Source organism: Pteropus vampyrus, unplaced genomic scaffold, assembly GCF_000151845.1.
Source record: "Pteropus vampyrus isolate Shadow unplaced genomic scaffold, Pvam_2.0 Scaffold15, whole genome shotgun sequence".
NCBI lineage: Eukaryota > Metazoa > Chordata > Mammalia > Chiroptera > Pteropodidae > Pteropus > Pteropus vampyrus.
This window is the reverse complement of record NW_011888796.1, coordinates 12738461-12762722: the sequence shown is the minus strand read 5'-3', so window position 1 is coordinate 12762722 and position 24262 is coordinate 12738461. Positions and strand designations below refer to the sequence as shown.

Here is a 24262-nt window from a genome sequence, read left to right as displayed (position 1 = left end):
AAATAAATTATGGTAAAGTCATCCAATCAAATAGTATACAGCCATGTTTCTGAATATTATTCACAGGGAAAAAATGCACCCAGGTAAACAAAAACAGCAAGAAACTAACCTAGATACACAGTACTACCCCAATTACATTAAAACATATATAAATATGCAATACATAGGTATACAGAAAAAGAGGAAAGGAATTACATCAAAATTTAACAACTCTAATTATAGATTTTTTTCTTCAAATTTCTCTGTATTTTCAAAATCCTATATGAGTTCTCTGTAATTTAAAAAAGATAGTAATTCTTTAAAAAAAACAAACAAACTAGTAAATGAATTTTTAACTATGTATTATATAATTTAAAAGTTCAATTCTGTGTACGGCCATGCCACCCTGAATGTGTCTGATCTCGTCAGATCTCAGAAGCTAAGCAGGGTTGGGCCTGGTTAGTACTTGGATGGGAGACTACCTAGGAATACCAAGTGCTGTAGGCGTTAAAAAAAATAAGTTCAATTCTACTTACCTATTGTCATGTTTGGACTAAATAGTCCCAGTATTGACACGCTAGCATAAGAGATCAGGTCTTTATATAATTCCCCACTTAAATATTCTTCTGCTTCTCGGACAGATGTTATATTCACTGGACATGATATCCTGTTCCTAAACGAATATATAGCTATATTCAAAATTAATTTTTAAAGATACTTTTCAGCTTATGAAAAATAAAACATACTGAACTTAGCAAACACTATATTCCTCAGGATAAACATTTGACAAAATAAAGACAAATACCATTCTAAACAAACAAAAAAATCACCCTCATTAAACAAAATTTCTATCTCCCCAATAGTGATGGAATGTGAATGAGCTCTCCTCATCAATACTTATCCTGTGATCTCAATTCTATCATCCTCCTTAACCTATTCAAAGTGTGTCAACAACATATATAATTAGAAGTTTTACAGATCTAAAAGTTTAAAAATCTTAGGGTGAAGGTGAATACTTACAGCTGGATAAATTTTAGGAGATCTTCTGTACCTAACATACCAGCATAAGATACTGGGTTCTTGCCTTCCTTGTACATCTTTACAACCGGAAATTCAGTAACATTTTGTTTAGTACATACATCAGACCAATCTGCACAGTTTATTCTAGTAAGCAGCATAATTGATGTGCCTAAATAAAAGGAAAATGAACATTTTATAGTTATTAATGTAGAAAATTGGTGCTGAGAATTGTTAATATTTTTATATCCCATTCTTAAACGAACCTCTCAGCAGCATGACACTGCTGCTGAATACTGTTCCCTTGGTTTTTGCAACACTTTCCTCTATTGGCTTTTCTCCCACCTCTCTTGCTGCTCCTTCTTGGTCCCTTTTGCAGTCTCTTCTGCCAGTAGAGATGGGAATTTCTCAAGCCTTAGTTTATGCTGCCTTCTCTATTTGCTCTACACATTTGACAATCTCCCAAACCGTCAACAATCTAATGAATCCTACATTTATACCTTTGGACCAGGTTCCTTTTGAAAATTCCAGACCCATGTATCTTTACTGCCTTCTCTATATCCCTTTGCAATGGAAACATCCTAAAACTTAGTTATGTCTAAAACCAAATATGGTTTCCTTCCTGGACATACTAGTGAACACAGCCCAATTCCTGTACAACTCAAAAAACAAAGTATCATATTTTGTCTATGGCCATGCCACCCTGAACATGCCAAATCTCGTCTGATCTCAGAAGCTAAGCAGGGTCGGGCCTGGTTGGCACTTGGATGGGAGACCACCTAGGAATACCAGGTGCTGTAGGCGTTTAAAAAAAAAAGTATCATCTTTCATGCCTCCCCATTCCTATGCCCCCCAATGTCTAATCAAATCAATCAGCATATCTTTTTAATTTTACCACTCAAATTTTACCTGTCCATTTCTCTTTACTGCCACTACTCTAGTCAATTTTTTGTCCTGTAGATAACCATGAAAGGCTTCTAATTCATCTCCCTGAATTCCGTTATGACTCTAGCCTTAGGCTAAAGGTATCTTTTCAAAATTCAAATGTTTTGTTACAACCCCACCCCCACCAACCTTTGTGGAGTTCTGTCTTTCTAGTCCCTTGAGATCTCTGCATATGTGCCTATTTCAAGGAAGCCTTTTTGGACACCCTGATCTACATCAGGTTTCTGTGCCCTTACAGAATCAAGCTCCTTTCTTTATCTTGTCATGTAATTATTGTGTGTTTATCTGATTAATGTCTTTTTCTACCAAGAGAGCTCCTAGAGAGTAGGGACTGTGTCTGTTTTACTCATCATTGATTTTCTAGCATTTAGAGCAGTCCTTGCACATTAAACACCTTAAATGTGTGTGTGAACAAATGACACATATGGAACTAATCCAGGTCTAGTGGTATCCACCTTGTCTAAATACTAAGATTCCTTTTCAGCCTAAGAAAACATAGTGGAATACCAAAAAGAAATTCCTACTTGTTCTATAATAATTTATGTAAAGTTCTCCCAAACTTGTAAATCATTCATTAGGTTTCTGGAAAGAGGTCAAAAACCAAATAAAACAAGCACAACACAGTTCAGCTATGAAAGGAAAGAATAAAGTCTAATAGGAAACTTTAATATATTACATGAAAGGAGGAATCTTTGTATATCAGTTTAGGACATATTTAATTTAGGATGTAATCTAATCATATGATTAAAATTGTGAAATGCAATATTTTAATATTTTATCGAGTTTTTAGTACTACAAATTCACTTTTATATTTTAAATGACTCCAGATTATACCACATAGATACAATCAATAACATCGCTAGATTAGTGTTAGCAATCTGTCTGATCATACGGTTGGTCTTATTCACCACTATATTCCCACTGCCTAGCATAATGTCAGTTACATAGTATGTATCCAATAAGAATTTGTGGAATGTACCCTAATATTCCTTCATGAACAAATTTTTCTTCAAGAACCTGTATGTACTGTATAAGCATATAAACAAAGATAAATCCTTATTCCTTCTAAAATTAGATCTGCTGACCTCTCTGCAAAGTTCTCCTATCCTTTAATTATTTAGTCAATAAATATCTGGTGATACTTGTTCATACATAGTACCATATTATATACTGCTACCAAAGTATGGAATTTATTGCTATTACAAATGTAGTTCTTTCCCTTCAATAGGCATCCTCGACAGGTCTACCACTGCTAATAATGTCATTATTCCTTTGTCCCTAAATTCCAAATTGAAAACTCTGATGTTATCTTTAATACCAAAAAAAGAATACTGATACATATCATTAAACATTGTAAGAGCGACCTATATTAAAGTCACCAATTAAAAAGTTTTATTTTCTTATAAGATGATTTCAATATTTAATCCTGTTTCAATTGGAACAGTCTAATATTCTAAGATGTCTGTATTATATCCCATACACTTTATCAAAGCAGTAATTTCAAATAGAGTTCCTAATTTAAAGAAAAAGATTCTTTAGCTACAGATAATACATTAAGTATAAAACTTGACATTTACTGCCACCTTGTGACTGAGTGGAAAATATTTTTCATCGTCTTAGACTAAAAGATGACAAGTGACTTTTCCCAAGAAGTCAATGTGAAAGATTATAGGACTAAATGCCCTAAGTATTACAATATTGTCCTATTTTACAAAGTTATAGCTTGTCCTTCAACACAGACACAAAACACTATAGTTACCTGTCTTATGCATTTCTACATTAAGCCCCCTGAACTTCCAAAAATCTGTTTATCTGATATCTAATTACTAAAAAAAACTGTTACTCATAAAGAATGTATTAGGTGAAAAGGGAAATGAAGTCCTGGGTCGGTAATCTGCTTTCTTATGTATTCTACAAACACATACAACTCCGAGTCCTTGCACTGAGGGGTCAGGTAGTCTCTCTATCTGGTCATTAATAGAGAAGAAAGTAAGGAAATCTTTTTCCATTCTCATTTGGTAACTAACCAAATAGGCTGGGGGGATAATTCTATTATTCAAGGACATTAGCCAATTACTATTTCATTTTAGTTTATATTCCACTCCCCATTTTTCCTTTCTTCTCTAATAATTTTCCAGTAAGATTGGAGAACCTAAAAGATGAAAATTAAATCTATTCAGAGATTACAAAGGATAGCCTGAAAGAGAACAGAAGTTGCTTTAAAAAAAAAAAAAATTAGGAATCCCAGTATCTAAACGTTTAATCATCTCTTCACTTAGGTAATCAAATAATCAAAAGTTGAATTAAATGTTATTGAGAAATTACTACTGGAGAAATGGTTCAAAAATGATTGTCAAAATTTCTGCTGTTTTTATTACTATAGAACATGTTAAATTCAGCGATGACTTTCTAGAATCAATTTCTTGAGTTCACCAAAGTCTCCAATATATAAGTAAGTTGTACACCAGTACATATTTTCTATTAAATATGATAAAATTTATGAACCTCTACTATATTAGCTTATTCATTTATTCAACAATTATTAAAAACCAATAATTCAACAATTATTAAAAGTATGGCAACACGTCAAGTCTAGTGAGCTATGTATGTATAAGGCACAAGACCTGCCCATTAGGAACTTACTAAATAATGAGTGCGCCTGTAAACCAGTGCCCCCAAAACTAAACAGTGGATACATTCCTAGAGTATCCAAGAACAAGCCTATGTGACTATAATTGCTTCTATTTACCAAAAAAAAAAAAAGAAAAAAAGTAGGTAGAAATTTTATTTCAGATACAAAGCATGATACATTGTCTTACTCAAATGATTATAAAACATTATCCTAATCCATCATTATCTCTCTCTTACTAATAGGCCTCCTTACTTCTTCCTATGTCTTTGCTAGGATGGTGGCATAGACATTTTGAGTTAAAGTCCATTCCTTGGGTTCTTATTTGCCTATCACTGGAATAGTTAAAATAAAAAGATCCTAGCTATTTAGAAATATCCTCGTCCATGAGAAACTAACTATATAGCTTTCAAGAACACTGAGATCCTGGCTCTTTGATTAGACTGTAAGAATGAATCTTGTCTGCCAAATGTTTATTCGTACTTAGTGTTTATTTAATAATATTTAATAGTAACTGGCACAGAGTAGGCACTCGATAAATATTTGTTGAATTTAGCCATAAAGGTTATAGATTAATTGTGTGGCCACAAATACTCAATACATGGCTTTCAATGTTCTACTAAAGACAGTTCCATGAAGACGATTGAAATGAATACTTCTGAGCATTTTTGAAACTCATGGTTCATTAACTTAACCTTGGAGAGAAAAACATAATAATCTGAAATTTTATGCAGTTTTCTTCATCTTCAGCATGACCCAGTTTTACAAATAGCTACAGCTCAGAATCAGGAAAATAACCATGCACACCACAGTACAATACCTTTCAATTTAATTGCCAAATCGATATAGGACTGCAGAAATGCCATGGATACTGCTTGCCCTACATTAAAATTAAAAATTCAACAGATATTACAACATGTATATCTCCAAAGCACCCATACTTATACATAACAAACGTATAGATTTATGGGGTTTCCCAAAATTGTTATTTCTTAATCAGTAATATTCTAGAATACAGTACTCAATATTGTCCCAAACATTTAAGAGGGTTCCAAATGCAACTAATTTTCTACATTCATACTACAAGGAATACAGTTGAAGGGCTATTATTTGAAGATAAAAGCAATATACTTCCTATACTGTTCCTAAATCTATAAGAACTGTTAATATATTAAAATCATTATCTTGAACCACAATAATTTTTCTAAATTAATAAAGTGAATATCTTGTTTAATTATTAACTTTCAATTTGTAGGTCAGATCTATATAATCAGTTTTACAACCCCAGAATCAGCTAGAAGTGATTCATTATGTGCAATCTACCTGGGACATATGAAAGTTATGTCATTTTACAACGTGCAATATTCAGAATGCAAAAATAAAATTTGCCTACTTTAAATGTCCTAATATATAAGTGTTTTCACTAAAGGCTCATACTCACAACCAGCATAGAAAAGCACTATGCTGTCAGAAGCCGTTACTGTCGCATTAAATGTCTCTTCTGTTAGTTCCACTGCGAGCTCCAAAGGTAACTGTCTCTTCCTGTCTCTATAAACAGTTTCTGCTACTTCATCATCTTGAATTTCTAAAACGTTTGAAAAGAAACTATATAAATATAGAATTAAAATATTTAAGCTCTTTTCCCAGGTGAAAATTTGGTATTTTATAAAAACTTTAAATTCACACTATTTTATTAGTTAAAATGCATGATACTTAGAAACTTTCTGGTTGGCCTGGCTTCCTGTCCTAAATGACTCTGGGATGGTTCCTGACTCAGAAACTGTGATGTTTTAGTCAAGTCCAGAAGCATTTAACTTGTCTAGAAATAATATGTCTATTTTGTTTCTAATAAAATGTTAATTTACAATCCAAAAAGGTTCTACCATACATATGACAGTGTTTATTTAGCTTCCACTATATGACAAGCACTGTGATAGACACTAAGGAACAGTAGTAAACAAAACAGACATAGTCCCTGACTACATGGCACTCCTATCTACAAAAAGGTCAGACAATAACCTGGCCACTGAATAAATATATAATTATAAATTATGATCAATTTAAGAAAGGAAAAGGATACAGTGACAGATTATAACAGAGAGAATTAGATGGGGAGATCCAAAGTCTTCCAGGTAGAGAGAATCAAGAAAAGAATGTCTTGGGCAAAAACAATAACATATGCAGATTCAGAAAAAAGAGACATAAAAGAGCTTAATTTAGATAGACTGAATGACCAACCAACTCATCCACTCATCCATTCATTCATCCATCCATCCATCCATCCCTCCCTCCCTCCCTCCCTCCATCCATCCATCCAAGTATGTGGTAAAAAACACATTTGAATTTGGAAGTATTTTGCTGGAATTTTGTACAGATTATATGGTAACGATGAAGGGGCATCTAACTTGATTAGAGAGACAAAGCTTCCTAGAAGAGTTGACACTAGCTGAATATTAAAAGAAACTAAAACTTAGGAAGTAAAGGCTGGCAATGGAGGCATACAGAACAAAAGGAACAGCATGTGCAAAGGCACAGTGTCATGAAAAAGCATGACAACTGCAAGTGCAAATACTGGCTGGATATCTTATGGTATTAAAGATTATTGGTAAATTCCTTAGATGTAGTAATAGCAATAATTATGTTAATTTTAAAAGAATTCTTATATCTAAAACACACGGAAATATTAATGGATGAAATTATATATTTTGTATTTGCTACAAAATAATAAGGGGTGGCAGTGATTGGAACAGGATAGCCATGGAATGACGGTTGTTGGGTGGGGCCAGGTAATGGATACCAGATTTGTTCTATCCCATTTATGTAAGTTCATAATTGCCTGTAATAACATAGTAAAAAGAAAGGAAGGGAGGAAGACAGTACAGTATGACAACTAAAGTATTATTTTGCATATGATTTCTAATATTATAAAAGAAAATACTAGATCTGAATGTCAGTACATCTCAGCAATTCTCGACTGTGTAATGCTAATCAATCTCATAACTCTCTGGGCCTCAGTGTTCAAATCTGTAAAACATAAGAATTGCACTACATTAAATTTGACGTACTTTTAAATACCATATTCCATGATACTAAAGTGCCTTCAATACCCAAATTAATAAAGGCTTATTTTCTTAGTTACTGTATTTTTTTCTTCATTTTCTTGCCAGTCCTTTATTTCCCAGTCCATCGTTTCTTTTCTTATCTTGTTCCAATACCTTCTTTCCTTTTTTATTCTTTCTTAATAAGCTACGCTCACTTGTAAATTTACTCACTCCTAAGTATACCTTTCACCTATCCATCAATATATACACATTCTTGTTTAAGCCATACATGTTTATTTTTTCATATTGTCCTTTTGTAGAACTTGGTCAACTTTATTCTAATTCATCTTGTGCCCATTTCCTTTGAAGGACATTTTTCTTTGTGTTCCACTCTTAACATGGTAACAAACTCTTTTCTAACCCTTCTCTGTTTTTCCTACATAAATTGGAATGAAATGGGGGAGGGAGTAATTATGCAAATGAGCATGACATCACAAAATACTATGAGCCAATATGAATTACAGACATAGGAAATTAAGACAAAAAAAAAAAATCACAACAAAACAAAAAACAAAAGATAGCACTGTAAAAGAAATACTAGAATTAGGCTGGTAGAATCAGAAAAGGCAGAGTGAAAGGGCAAACTAAGGCCAGAGAATTGGGAAGCAAGAGCGGGTGTAAAAACAGGAAATCTTGAAATAGGTAACTCCCACTGAGGACAGAAATCTTACTAAACTGATACTCGGCAGTTCCCCTGACTCTAAAGGTTGGAACATATGAGACACGATAGGAATAAAGCACGGAGCAAGCGACCAAGAACACAGAACAAAGGTCTATCTCTGTAATGATGACACTTATGGCTTAAACCACGAGCAATTCTAACCTTTGCATAGCAGAAAAGAACTACAACATACCTCAAACCATGAAACTGGTCACTGGTAACAGCTAAAGCTCACAGCCCTTACTACATTTATAATATAGATTTTGATCGTAATGATGATGAACCTCATAAAAAATAGGCAAATTCCTTCCTTCTTGGTATTCACGATAATAGTACTATATAAAATATTTAAGTATTTACTAAATGGGATACAAGAACAGAGAAGACCTAATCCCTTAGAGGTATTACAGACTAGTGGAGAAGAGAGAAAAGTAAATGAGCAATTACAGAATAGGATTGATGTTATGAAAGAAATATTAGGAATGATCATGATCATAGATAAGATTTCAAGTCCGAATGCTTCATTTCTAATACAGGATCTAGAACATGCCACTTGTGTAACTTTGGGCAGATCATTTAACTGCTAAAACAAAGATTCTTCATCTACAAAATCAAGATGGCATCAGCTAACTCAGAGGATAACAAAGTAAATAATGTGTGGAGAAATAGCCTTGAAAACTATAGAATACTTCAAAAATGTAAGCCATGACAACAATAAAAAGAAAAACATGTTAAAAAGCATTCAAATGTTATTGAAATTTACTCCCCATAATGTTAACAATCAGATTTATTTACAACTACGAATACAACAGTATTTGTTAGAATTTCACTTCCTAATAATAATAATAAAAGTAAAATATGTAAATATGTTATGGTTCCTGGGTCGTTCTTAAACATGGAGTAGACCAAGAGGGCTGAAAGAATTAATTTGGAAGATAAAGACGCAGATGTGGAAAGCTAGAAGCCTGACATGTAACAACGAAAGGTATCACACTAAACAAAATACGGCATCTTTACATCTTTTCACCTAATCGGCTTGATAAAATGTGATTCAAAATAAACTTTTTCAGGTTTCTTCATAATTTTGAATGTGAATACATTCTGTGAAAAAGTTAATTCATTGAAATTTCACTGACCTTACGTGTGCTGGACAGGTATAGGGGGAGGTTATCATCACAAAACATATTACCCATATCTGGACCTTCCATGTCATCATCTTCATCTTCTTGTACTTCCTCAATGTACACATTATTTTCCACATGGGATATTACTAAATCGATGTCATGAAACACCAAAAATTCCACTGGCATTCCCTAGAAATACATTAAAAAAGTAACTAAAATATAACAAAGCATTTTTATATAAAAATGTTTTATTTGTTTGACACTAAAATGAAACTAAACATTTTTTTTAATAAATTTATTTATTTAAATTAGTTTCAAGTATACAGTACATTGGTTAGATATCTATAATGTTCATAAAAACGATCCTCCCAATTGCTCCCTCCCTCCCCTGGCCCTCCACTTCCTTTTGACTTCGATTTTAAAATTAAATAAAACAAAAAGAGGAAATTAACTCCACAGTTACTATGAAAAGTATCCAAAGCATACTTTATATAAAAAGATGCCAAAAAGGAGGAATTGAAAGTCTCACTTGCTTCTTGTCACCATTACACTATACTGAAGTCTGAAGTATCTCATGTATAGCAGTTAAGTCCTACCTCAATATAAAACGAAAGTATACAATTTTATTGCAAACAGAGCCAATCAAAATTGTTTTGAATATTCCACAAAAATATTCAAAATAATACTTCATCTAAAATAATCCCACTAAAAAAGTTCAACTGCCTGTTTAGCTATGAACATAAAAACACTATCTACCCCCAGATATTTTAAGAACACCAAATTCTATTCCAACTGAGATTATTCCATTAAAATAATCTTTCTTTCACTAATACCTGGCTATCGCATTTTTTAAAACATGAAATTTTAGGCCAATAGATTATTTTAGCAAATTATCCCTGACTGTAACTATAAATTACAATATATCTATAAAAGAGCTTTAAGTGTCTCTTCTTTGATAGCACGTATCTTCATATTTTTATTATATTCTACGCAAGCAATCTTTTACTCTTATAGAGACTAATGGAGCTAAAAGAAGAATCAAAATCAATCAAACTAAATTTATTCCAAATATACATAAAAATTATTGTGGTAAAATTTTTATTGAAGTCTAACATTCAAACAGTAAAGAACACAAAGTTTAAGAACATAGATAAATTTTTACAAAGTAGATACATTTATGTCACTACCACACAGATTATGAAATACAACATTACCCAGAGGCCATCTTCTTTCTTGTCCATCATTAGTCATTACCCTCCCCCAAAGGTAATCATTACTTTGATTTTTATCACCACCTATAAATTTTGCCAGTTTTTAAATGTATATAATAGAACTATACTCTTTGTACTCTTTTTTATGACTGCTTCATTTGCTCAACATCATTTGTGAAGTCGATCCATGTTGTTACATATACAAGCAGTTTATTCTTTTTCAATCCTGTAGGTGTGTTCATTATACGAATATACTAGTGTTTACATATTTGTTTATCCATTCAATTGCTCATGGACATAAGTTATGAATATGATTGTGGCTGTCTTTTGATGCACATGTATACATACTTCTGTTGGGCAATATTTAGGAATAAAATTGCTGGTTCATATGACATACATAGTTTCAACTTTAATAAGCACTGCCAAATACTTTTCCAATTTTCATTGTACCAATTTTCACTCTTAACAGCAGAATCTGAAAGTTCTTATAACTCTACATCCTTGTTAACACTTGGTATTGTTATTTTTTAAAATTTTAGCCATTTTGGTGGGTATCTCATAATTTTAATTGCAATTCTACCTCCAGTTTATTTGCTAATTGGAAAGAGAGAAATGCATCTTATGATGGAGAGAATCAGCTGTCTCTACTTTAACTCAGTGATCAAATGTAACATCATTAAGTGAGAAAAACAGACATTATGCACTTTAAGGTAAGATGGAACATAAAGAAGCCAGCGCATGCATTATTCTTACCCAAAATGTTTAAGGAAGCTAAGCAATAATAAATCTAACTTCCAATTTTTAGAAAATATAAGAGAACAAAGGAACAAAGCAGACAATGACAAAAAGAAATAGGCAAATCTAGAATATAGAAAAAGTGGCCACATTCATCCAAAAAGTCACTGTCATGGGGAAAAGTGGGAAGGAAGAGCTAAGATATTAACAAAAAAGAAACACACCAAATGCAATTAGAATTTCTGACAGAATTTTGGTTGCCAAAAACTATCTGTAGATAATAATTGTAGTATGAAAAAATTTGAATATGGACTTGCTATGAGATTAGGCTATGGTATTAAAGATTATTAGTTTTGTTAAATATGATAATGAGATAGTATATATAGGAGAATTAGTCATTTTTAGAGATCCATGCTAAGTACGAATAAAATGTCCTACTTGCAACATTCTTTGCAATGTTTCAGAAAAAATTATAAATGAAGCAAATATGGCAAAATGTTAATTATTAAATCTAGGTAGTAGATATATGGTTGTTTATTCTATTTTTATTTCTACTTTTCAGTATGTGTTTTTTTCATAATAAAACATTTAAGAAAGAAAGAAAAAGGGCTTTTAAAAACTCAGATACTATGAAAGATCCTAGATATTAACACTATTCCTCATGATAGTATATTAATAAACAAAAGCCCACTCCTCTGCTCAGGGCCTCTTCACTTGTTGTGTTCTCTACCTAGAATCCTCTCTCCCCATATAGCCACATGCTCATTCTTTTGCTTATTGTCGCTTATCAGTGAGATCTTCTATCACTACTCTCTAACCTTAACAGGTTTTTTTTTTTTCCCACTGCCATCTGACATTCTTGGTATACTTGTTCTGTATTTGTCTCCTGCAACTAGCATATTAGCTCCATAAGGGCAAAACCTTGGTTTGGCTCACTGCTATATCCTCAAAGCCTATAACTGTGCCTGGAACAAAGCAGGTACATAATAGACACTTATTGAATGAATAAATGAATATTGGTTAATATTTATAGAGCACCTATAATGTGGTGGGCCCTGTACAATGTAAGCACTTTAAATTATTTCTTTTACTATACTGACCAACAACTCTTTAAAGTAAATATTATTATCCTCACTTTACAATGGGAAAAAAATCAAGAGCTATAAAGCAGAATTTGAACCAGGTAATAAGATTCTATAGCATAAACTCTTAACATTGTATTGCTAATCACTGCCATAGGACACGAATATGAATATGGACTTGCTATGAGATTAGGCTATGGTAAGTAAGTCATACATTACTAACAGAAGTATTTTATAATTCTTACTATATAAGGTTTGTGATATGCTAATATAAATATGCAATACTATCTGCGCAACCAGTTCTAGTACTTTAAGGGAGCCTCAAACCCTATGTCTGGAGAGGTACAAGAAAAGAAGAGAGAAAGGGTGAATATAAAATCCCAGGATCAATATTATTGCTCTGACGAATAAGTAAGAAAAGATTTGCACTGAATTCGATAAAGAAAAGCCTACCCTATCCTTAACAGAAAAGATCTTTGTAGAGACAGCTAAAATATAACCTATCTTACCTTACTCTAGACAAAATTAGTTATATTTCGACAACTGAGACATCAAAACTGGGAAACCAGCATTAACTTTAATTCTTCTATAAACCTAATTCCCAATAACAAATATTATAATTTTTCATTTAAGGACCTTATCTACTAGCAAAAAAGGAAAAAAAAAAAAAACCTTCGGAAAGTATTCTTTCAATTACCTGGCCAAAAAGCAGAGCACGCTAGCTCTATACTATACATATCTGAAAATACTACAGTTTTCAAAGTATTTTCCTATTTGGTCTTCAAATTTTCTTGTAAGTTGTACGACTATTTCACAAATGAGAAAGCTGAGTCTGGAGATGTTAATTTATTTATCTGGTCCCAGAACCAGAGGTACAGTATCCAAGTCTTCTCTTAACCCCGTATTCCTGCCATACACTTAGACAATAGAATTTAAGTTTAAACTGGCAGTTTGTAAACATATCAATCAATTTTTTAGCATATGTATATATTTAGAAGATGTTCGGAATTTAAGTGTTCTTAATAATTAGAAAAATTAAGAACTATTTAAGGAAAATAGTGACATTAATAAAAATTTACAAAGCAAATAGAAATGGCCAAGAAACCTTCAAAAGTTCAACCTCACTAGTAATCAAAGACATGTAAATTAAAAACAAGAACATTTTGTCTATAGAAAAGATTTTTTAAAAAAAGATTAGTACTCAGTATAGGCAAAGACGTATGAGAAACAAGGAATTCCAAACCCTTGCAGTAAAAGTATAACCTTTCTGGAAGGCAGGCAATTTGATGATTTATTTTAAAAGTCTTCAAAATTCCCGTTGTCTGACAAATTTCACTTTCAAAAATTCAGCCAAAAGAATCAGTGATGTTCAAAACAGTATACAAAGGCAAGCATCAAAGCACAATAAAAAGTAACTGAATATAATTTTAGGTAAAAAGATATATAATATAGCATGATCCTAATTTTCATAATATACATATATTTATGAATATGGAAAAAAGACAGACTAACAAATGGGAAAAAAAGCACATACCAAAACATGAATAGCAATTATCTTTGCATAGTGGCAATTTACAGAATTTTTCTAATAAGCATGTATTACTATAGGACCACGTGTATTTTCCTTAAATAAGCAGACATGACAGACCAATACACAAAACGACTAACCTCTTCTCGTTTGAAGACCACATTAGCCTGCTGAGGAATGTCCACATCCAAAGAGTCCCTTTTTCAAAATGGAAACAAATGTATTATGTTGCTAATTTTAATAACAGTCATCCAGGATGTCAATCTAAAATAGAACTATAAGTTCATATAATAAAAAAGTTTTATGAAAAAAATTTACAATTTAGTGAGTCAGAAATTTTACACAGAAATGCAGACCAGATTTTCTACTCTCTATCTTAATTACAATTTCATTTAGCAAAGCTCAAAGGCCTAAATTCTAATCAAGCTAATAATTAATGTATAGACTTTAGCTCAGCAACTTGTTCTAATATTAGAATCTACTAAAGAGCTGAGTTTATTTGCAAGTGAATAGACTACCATATATAAAAATGAGAAAAATATTAGTGTTTGCTAAACATAGTGAATATTTCATGTTTATGATACCTTAACAAGAGTAGAACTCCTGCTTTTCCAAGAAGACGCCAAGCAACCCATTCTGCAGTTCTTCTATCAGCTTCATATGTAGCATGTTGACTAACGATAAAAACCAGTGGTAATCCGAGTTGGAGATGAATAGTTGAAACCTGTTGAGGATCTTCAGCAACTTCAGTCTTCATTGAAAAAAGAAAAAAATGTCTTTACTGTGTGATAATAATGTTTCAACATTCGGATTTAAACTCTGCTAATTCTTATTAATAAAGTCATGAGTTAAAAAACAAGTATGTGAAATAAGTCCAACATTAACAGAAATGGTCTCATAATTTCTGCTTAATGCTCCCAATGTGCCTATACAGATAAAGCATTATAAAACTAACACATTTTATAAGAAATTAAACATAAAATTATAACCATAAGGAATAAGCATGTTATAAAGAAAAATAAATAAAACAGTGTGGTACTGATAAATGAGATAGATATTTCAAATGAAATAGAACAGAGAACTAAGGAATACATTCTTTCATATAAGGATTTAACACACAATGACACATTACAGAACAATGAGGAATCTGAGTTAAGATGCAGTTTGAATACACACATCTAACTTCACTTTCTCCACATATTCCAGGAAAACTATAGCAGTAAAATTTTTTAAAAGAGATAAACATACATCTGTGAAGAAACGAAAAAAGGCAGCAAAATTTTGGAGGCTGGAGAACAAAATAACTGACTCTACAAAGCAAAACTCTAAGCCATGAGAGGGAAAGCTAAGAAACGATTTAATTATAACGGCAGAATCCTAAAATCGCTCAGGAATTGTCAGTGCCTGGTATCTCTGGAACTGGGAGAGAAATAATCTAAAGGCTTTGGAGAAGCAGTTTGATCTCTAGATACCCAACTCCATTCGCAGAGGCAACTGCCCCTCTCCCATACCAGGAGAAATCTGAGGGGCACTTCGAGAGCAGCTGAGAGTGTGAATATACCAAAAGCAGGGAGATTAAGTAGCCCAATGGTGAGACACTTCCCAGCATCCTCCCCACTCAGTTTCCAGAATGCTAACAGCCAGAATCCTGTCCTCCAGCAGACGACTGGAAGGTCCTATTCTGGGCATCTTGAGTCACCCTGAGGAATATTGAGTCAGTCCACTATTCTATGCATCCTGGACTGCCAAGCCTTTCTAAGCAGACACCAAGGTTTAGATAATCAGCTTTTTCTCCAACAGGGTATTGATCTTCAAGTTTGCCTTTCACACTTTTCTTGGCGCTGTGCTACTGGCCATTCCTACCTATCTCAGTGTCTACCCCATGCTTCTGGAACCTCTTCCTGAAACCTATATCCCAGTTCCATAGCTGTCTTAGAAAAAAGAGTTCTACCAAATAAGATGCTGAGGCACTGATATGCTTATGCATCATGTTGTGTGAGTGTTGAAACAAACTGCACTTCAGGAGGGAATGTGATTGTCAAATCTCCTTTTTGGGTAAACACTGCCATTGCATAATTCAAGGAAGCACCATTCCCATTGTTGTTTATAAAATGTTTCGGGGGCTGCCATTCACAAAAATGACAATATAAATGGTGCCCTTGATTTTTTGCTAGCCACACTTAATTAAATCCCAAGTCATTATGAAGTCCCAAAAGTTCTCATTTTTTAATTTCAAAATATTACATAATTTCTGGTAAGTAAAGCAAAGTATTATCTAAAAATAAATAAATAAATAAATACTTTTAAAGAGCAGCAAAAGAAAATTCATGACCAGAAGTTTTAAGAAAGGTATACAACTTCAAGCCAGAATGTTAGAACCAAAGAGAAAAACAGAAGGTTTTTAGTAAAGCTTGGGATGAGTCCTAATCCGCCCCCAAAGGCAAAAACAGTACTGGTAAGTAGACAAAATCCTGAAAATTCTTAATAATATCTCAATATTGGAAGAAAAGGAAATGAGGCTGGAAAGAAATGGTAAAGAACTGTCCAGTGAATTGTTATCTCTCTCTCAGGGCTCTATGATGAAATGAGAGATCAAAACAAATTCATAGGGTATTCTCCCTGTGGGAATAAGATAAATGCCTTTCTTCCATCTGAAAGGAAAGGAAAAAGACAAAAATACTGCCTTTTAAAAAACTGTTTGAAGCCCAAATCAAAACAAACAAAAACTGACTCAAAGAATTTAGGAATAAAGCCAGTAGAATTGGGGCTGGTGAGTTCTAAATCTATTTAAATGTAGAAGCAAGACTTAAAAAAAAAAGTTGGAATTATGGTTACAGAACACAATATAAACATTGTAAACCTTAACAATATAAAAATAACACATTCTTCATAGCAAGGGTTAAATCAATACCATCTAAAATGGAAACATGTAGTTTTTTAAAAATAATGATTTTAGTTTCTTAATGTTTTCAAAATCATTTTTAACACTTAAGACAATATTTCCTAAGAGCCCTCTAATGAAATGCTTTATCAAAAGTTCCATAACGCCTCTAGTTTCACATCAGTTTTTTTCTTCTATTAAATAAGATTAAATATAATGCTTCTTACTATAAAGTATCACATGCAATATGATATGTCCATTAATCCATCCATCCCTCTATTTGTATCTTTATGGGTGCAGAGATGACTGGCTCATGTTAACTGACAGTTCATTTCTAAGTGATGGAATTAGGTAGCTTGAAAATATTTTTTCTTCATACTTTGCTGCACTGGTTTAATCATTTATAATACGCATGCACTATTTTTATTTAAAAAAGATGTACCGAATGAAAAGGCCTACTGAAGGTTTTACACATGCGCAGGACAACCCTTCAGATTTTCAGAAAGAAAAGTGTGCTGATCGCCATCACTTATGAGTCTATAAAATTCTTCTGGGCTCATACTAAGGAAAATGGAGCACCAGAAATGCTATAGTTCCAATATTTACCAACTTCTAAAATAGTGATGAAAATATTCACAGAAGAGGTCTTTTCTTGACCATGATGTGGTCTCTGTAATCTTACAGTGACCACAGTTCATTATACTACCACAGAATACTTCCTCTACACAAGACTATACTTGAGTTTCAATATAATAATGGCACTTCAAGACATTAAAGTATTATTTTATGAAGTCTACCTTCCATTCTACCTTGAATAAGTAACTACTCCTAAATCCTTCTAAAGACATATGTCCAAGGAAAGGGGAAAACATCTAGCTCATCTAAGTAACATACATATCTGTGAATCAAAACTTAATAAATTTAATGTATGAGTTATCTAATATATTAAAATAAGACACATACCAGCAGCGGTGCTTCCACTGACTTAATAAATCGATAAATGTTCAATGTAGTCAAAGGCTGTCCCATTAGTGTTCTTCTACATTGCTGGGTCAAGTCCAACACTGGTTTACAATGAAAAAAGTAGAGATGTGCATATTCTATATCCTCCCTGCTGCAAATTAAAAATTAGAGACAGATCCACTTGAAGTCCAGTGTGTGATTCTTCCACCATCCAAAAAGACAAAACAATAAATCTCTGTCTTTCAAATTGCTGTTTTAGTAAAAGCCTGGAAGAGTATCACATTAAAAGAAAATGGGCTAGGCAAAAAAAGAAGATATAAAATATTAATGAAAATTAACCTTAATATTTTTAACAAACCAAGTGAGTTGTATAAGCAATTTTTCCCCTGGATTCCTTCATATGGTAGCTTCTAAATCAGGTTATAGGCAGGTGTACATAATTTTTAAAAAAATAAAAGGCTGTCACCTTGAGGACAATAAGATTACCTTCAAATATGGTTTTTCTAGAGCTATGCTAAATAAGGCTTTGTAACATAAATCTTCTACGTTTAATTTAAACCCAAATCTGTTTTGAATAAACTTCAGCCAAAACATGCCTTAAGATAGAAACCATGTGACACTTTGTGGGAGTTTGTGAGTTTGTATCTGAAATATTACAAAACTCAGTAAATATGGCTTATAATTTCAGTTTTGGCATTCCCTTCAACATGAGAATTCAAAGATAAACTTATAGTGAGTAAGATTTACCAAAATTAAAATAGCATTTAAAAAAAAATCTCCAGATGGCATTAGTAGGATTTGGCAAAATACTGCAATTTTTTATTTTTAAAATGTTATTTTAATTCTTGACACATGTTTAAACTGAGCTCCAAGGTTCACCAATTTCAAATTTAATTATAAATTAATGTCTAATAGAGTCAATGATTAAATAAATCATCAAAGATTTACTTAATATCTACTGTGTGTGTTAGGCCCTGTGCTAAAATACAAAAGACTAAGATGAATAAGATAATTCAAATACATGAGGAGCTTAAACTAGGGGAGATATATTTAGTGAAACATTTAAAATGTAGTTTATAAGTGCTATAATATACAAAGTGCTATGAGAAACAAATATTTCATTCTGCCTCAAGTTGAGAGGAGAAGGAAAGAAAGGGTTCAAGAAGATCACCATGGAGATTAAAAATAGTAAGGGAGAGAAAGACTTCTCCAAGAAGATAGGACAAACGGGTATTTCAGACAAAAGAAATAATATAGCCAAGGCAGAAAGTACAAAACTCTTTGAGAGGAACCCTAAGTAGTCACATATTACTGAAAGGAAAGTGTTGAGAGCAGAAGGACCCAGCTGCGGTTGAAACTCATACCATAACCTCTGAAATAATAAAATAATGTTGTAAAGTTAATCAGGAATCATTTGATTATAGATAACAGAAACCAAAACGAGGGATTGGGGGAAAATACTTACTGGAAGCTTAGAAGAGTATCTCACAGACTATAAATAAAATTCAAGTAATTGGATCAGAAAGTAAATGTAGAGATCTGAACAGCAAGAGTTCAGAGAACATTTCGCCATTAACACTTTTCAGCTCCCAATTCAATGTAAAGACAACTCCTTCTGCTTTACTTCTACATGGGCAAAACATTCCTGTGAGCAAGAGAGCCACAACACTGTATAATAGTTTTTCTATGCCCAATTTTAAGTTCTTGGGAGAGGGGATATCATTTGCTCAGGTAAGCCAATGTCCCTAGGTCAGGTGACTGCTTCTGATTTAACTGACTGTGATGAGGGTAACACCCTTCTTCGCCTACACACGGATTCTTTAAGAAGGGAATTTGGGGAGGTTGCAGAAAGTACTGGTGCCTCCATGGCATGCTACTTCTTTTACTACATCCTTCTTAACTGACATATAGGTACAATATACATCCTTCTTAACTGACATATAGGTTCGAACATATTTAGGCCAAACATTATATAGCAATTAATATACTAGTTTCATCCAATGTTATAGCCCCAGCAACTGGAATAGTGAGTGCCTAGCACACAGAAGGCATTCAGTAAATATTTATTAAATTAAAGGAAGAACACATGAACGAAAAAAAAATACATTCACCTCTCCCCTATTAGACAACCCAAAGTTATAGCCAACTACTTCATGCAGAAGTAATGTCATGGACTACTATATTTTGAATCCAGTCTTTCTTTGTCATATCAGGTTCGTTCCGATATGAACCCTCACCATGTTATCCATGAATAAATGAGAATTCAAACATCTCTAATACATCATAAACTCAAAAGTATATGAAAAATGGAATAACTGTACACACTTTTTAATGCCCATTTTAAAAATGGAGAAAAGAAAAAAGTCTTCCAGAACATTACTGTTTGGTCACAGGTAAAAATACACACACACAGTATATCTTGCTGAACAGGATTTGTAAGGTAAATGATAGGACCTACATATACTCTGCCAATAAATAAGCATCCCTTGTGTTTTAAGCATGTCACTGTTATTTGTAATTATTCATTACCTGAAAAATAAAGTATTAAACAACTAACCTTCAAAGAGACTGTGGGGTCCCCAATAAATCACCATGGGATGGAGAATAACAAGGCCTCCCTGATTCCAAGATGGGAAATTGGCAATTGGGAGTAGCAAAGTAGTGGCTAAATGCGTGCTTATTTTATCTTCAGACTCAGTGACAACTTCTAGCTTACAATTTTAGACTTGGTAAACCTTTATAGTACTGTCAGCATAACTCTCAAATCGTTAAAAACATTAAAATTCTCTTATGAATAGCAAACATGCATCAAAGTTTTATTTAACTCATTAATGAGGGAACCAGCAAAAAGACAGTTCAATAAAAAGAGATTAATGGAAAAGGAATGCTGGTTGTCATACAGAGCAATGAAAACATAACTTCTCTTTACAGGAACTTTATTTTCTGCCTACCTGTTCCCCCCGCCCTAAAAAAAATCATTGCACTTTATCAGTTTTCTATGCACTAACCTCCAAATTTACAGAGTTGTAAAATGTCTGGTATTTAATTAATTGTGTGTGGTATATCAAATAGTCATTTTCTGAGAGGTTGGCAAGAGGACTCATTAAAATCTCTTGCGCAGTATAAAAAGGTCACACGATCACCATTTTGCCTTGCTTTGGGTTAAAGTTCCTGAAGAACATTTTAAAGCCAAACTTAAAGTCTTTAAAATGCACTAGCTATTCATTGGGGGTCCAGTCTATAAGACTAAAGTAAAGAAAAACTGTAACCCTCAGTTGCCTAGACAACAGTCAAAAGAAGACCTCTATCTAAAACTGTAAGCTAGAAGTAAACAAAAAAAGAAACATCTAAAACATTCTGTTCAAAAACTGTACCTACATATATTTAAGATTATGATGAAAAAGTAACTTACAGAACTCTTAGAATTTCTAGAGCTTAAGTATGAAGGCTGTTATTTTATCACCTATCTCATCACTGTGGGAGATCTATTCCTAAAATACACTTGGCCACTCATAGGATCACATCTGTGGCTTATCCATATTGTCTTCATTCCTCTTAGTCTAATATCAATTCTGCATATTTAAATTCATTTTCAGACTGCAGTACAGATGATAGTAATGAAGGGGATTTCGGGTTTCATTTATATGTTCACATCTGCTTATGATTTCTCTTAGACAAGTCCATGCTGTAAGAGTATAATGGAAATGTTGAATAAGTAATGTGAAGTAAGTGAACTTAAAATTGCTGACATATGCCTCTTATACATACCCAATACTTCTCAAAAGGGCAATTTCTGTGGTTAAGACAAATTGGTATGTGGTCCCATACACGAAAGCAGCTTCCATGATTGCCCTGTGCTCTGAAGAAGAGATAAGGGAGTTGGGAAAGAAGAGTTAGTTTCTGTGACTCTACATAAACTTCTATTCCGAATACTCTCCTACATCTTTTTATGCTTTATTGTATTTAAAGAAAAATCCTTTGTAGGGATCCCAGTTGTGAAAATGCAGGCAGTTAAAGAAGTTATGAAAAGTCTATTCAAGGTAAAAGAAGAATTAAGAGGGAGTAGAAAATTAGTTTTATCTAAGAATATAACATGAAAAATTTGTGATAGTTTCTTCCTAGTGATAGAGAAGAAAATATGAAGCCACTATACAACTGTCATATGTTATATTTTATATATGTATATGTCTCGTATTCTTTCTGGCTTAGTTACTTTTTAATCAAACTTATTCTTAAATATAGTTTAAAGAGACAAATCATTCTACAATAAGAAAAACAAGAGTTCTTCTGCCGCATATCCAATTTCAAGGGAAAACTTTCAACTCTCACCGTTTCTTTGGGTAACTACCTCCAAGTCTTTAAATGACAGTCTTATACTCATTTCCTAAGTTTTTTAAGTGTTAGTATTGCCTTCTGATCTTCCACTTTGGAAGACGATAAATTGGCTCTCTTTTCCAAAACCCCACTCCACAAATGTACACATTTCTATTCCCTCAACTTTCCCAATATAGTTCTAATTTTTATTAGATCAATAGTCAGTATTTACATCATTATGGCTCAGTAAATACTATTTACAAATGAGCCATGCAGTATAAAATGAACACTTTTCCCTTTTCAAACTTTTTATTCACTATAGTCATACCTATCTATTTTTGTGTAGATTTCTTCCTAATTTATTCCTAAACTCTTGCAGTTGTCTAACTCTCTTAATACTTCAAATATATCAGGTATACTCTTGATTCTCTCTTCTTGGAGACATTTCTGCAGAAATGTCCCACGCAGACTATTGCTACTTAACATGCTACACAACTTTCATCCTAAGAACTCACTTCATCACCCAAGGGATCTCTAATTCTCTCATGTATTTGATCCTTTGGCCTGTTACCCATACATATATATATGTGTGTGTGTGTATATATATATATATAGTAAATGTAAATTAACTATATATATATATGTGTGTATATATATATGTGTGTATATATATATTCTTTGGGTAACTACCTCCAAGTCTTTAAATGACAGTCTTATACTCATTTCCTAAGTTTTTTAAGTGTTAGTATTATCTACTGACCTTCCACTTTGGAAGACAATAAATTGGCTCTCTTTTCCAAAACCCCACTCCACAAATGTACCACAAATGTGTGAATATATATATACTCACGTATGTATGTGTGTGTGTATATATATATTTTACAATTCAACCTTAAGGTATATTTATATTGTATTGTGTGTTCAATGCTATAGTTAGATTTCTGTCACTACATATTTGACTCCTTTTACCCCATCTACTTCTCCCCTCCCCCCCCACCCTCTTATAACCACTAGTCTATTGTCCATGAGTCTCTGTTTGTCCTATTTGTTTGTTGCTTTCAGGTTTATATCCCACATATAAATGATACTTTCAGGGATCATTTCTATAGTTGATATGCATATTTTTTTGATTGATTTGCTCCCTTGCTCCCATTCTCTAGCACCTTCCTATGATAGGATTTATGAAATACACATTTTTGCAACCTCCCACTTCTAGAAGTGTCTTAATTCTACTTTCATAACTAGCTGTAGTTGTCTGAGTATTGAATTCAAGGTTCAAGTCATTTCTCCTGAGAATTTTGGAAGCACTGCTCATTTTCTTCAGTTTTCAGGGCTGCAATGAAGAAGTCCAATACCATTCTGATTCTTGATCCTTTAACTGCAAACAAACTTTTTCCTTCTGGAAGATTTTAGAATAGTATTTGTTTCCAATATTCTGAAATTTCAAAATGAGATGCTTTGGTGTGGCTCTATAGTCATTTGCGATGCTGGGACACAATGAACCCTTTCAATCTGGAAGCCCAAATTCTTCAGTTCTGGAAAATTTTCTGAAAGTGCTTCTTTGAAGATTCTCTCTTTTTCATATTTTATTTTCCCTTTTATCCTCACTGTCATTTCCTGGCAGTTATCTTCCCCTTAACCTACCCACTTAACCTACCGCTTATGTTACGTATTATCAGATTACTTCACTCACCACACCGCCTTGTTGGAGTCCCCTACCATCCCAGCCAAGGTCACTCCCTCTCATTACACAAAGATTTTAGCTTTCGTTACACTGTCACTTTCTCCAATACTACTCCTGTCATATATAATCCTTGGTGATTTTTATTATCCCCAGAGATGATTCTTTCAAAACCTTAGGCTCTCAGTCCTTGGCCTTCTCTATGGATGCCAATGACTCTCTTCAACCCTATCTTAACCACTCACTGCTATGATCTCATTGTAGGCCTTGTAAGTACCAACTACTGCTGACTCTTCTATAATTGAAATGTCCAGCATCATTCCACCCAAATAGACACATACACACCCCTATCTGACTAGGTCACTCTGCCTAGTACATAACTCTAACTTTCCAGGACCTATAATCTTCTTA

At 33.0% G+C, this 24262-nt stretch overlaps 1 protein-coding gene and 2 pseudogenes across 3 annotated transcripts in view; 2 read left to right on the top strand and 1 right to left on the bottom strand.

Moving 5' to 3' along the window:
• Positions 1-24262, bottom strand: part of TXNDC16 (thioredoxin domain containing 16) — a 71277-nt gene that overhangs the window by 17409 nt on the left and 29606 nt on the right. For all 3 annotated transcript variants that reach the window (XM_011385470.2, XM_011385448.2, XM_011385456.2), the window contains exons 7-15: positions 21625-21715; positions 17857-18007; positions 14597-14763; positions 14153-14210; positions 9522-9645; positions 6012-6155; positions 5391-5450; positions 1000-1168; positions 516-652 (exon numbers count right to left, since the gene is read on the bottom strand). In XM_011385470.2, coding sequence (XP_011383772.1) covers positions 516-652; positions 1000-1168; positions 5391-5450; positions 6012-6155; positions 9522-9645; positions 14153-14210; positions 14597-14763; positions 17857-18007; positions 21625-21715 — 1101 coding nt within the window. The remainder of the gene's footprint in view (positions 1-515; positions 653-999; positions 1169-5390; positions 5451-6011; positions 6156-9521; positions 9646-14152; positions 14211-14596; positions 14764-17856; positions 18008-21624; positions 21716-24262) is intronic.
• LOC111735937 lies at positions 368-486 on the top strand (annotated as a pseudogene).
• On the top strand, positions 1682-1800 carry LOC111735842 (annotated as a pseudogene).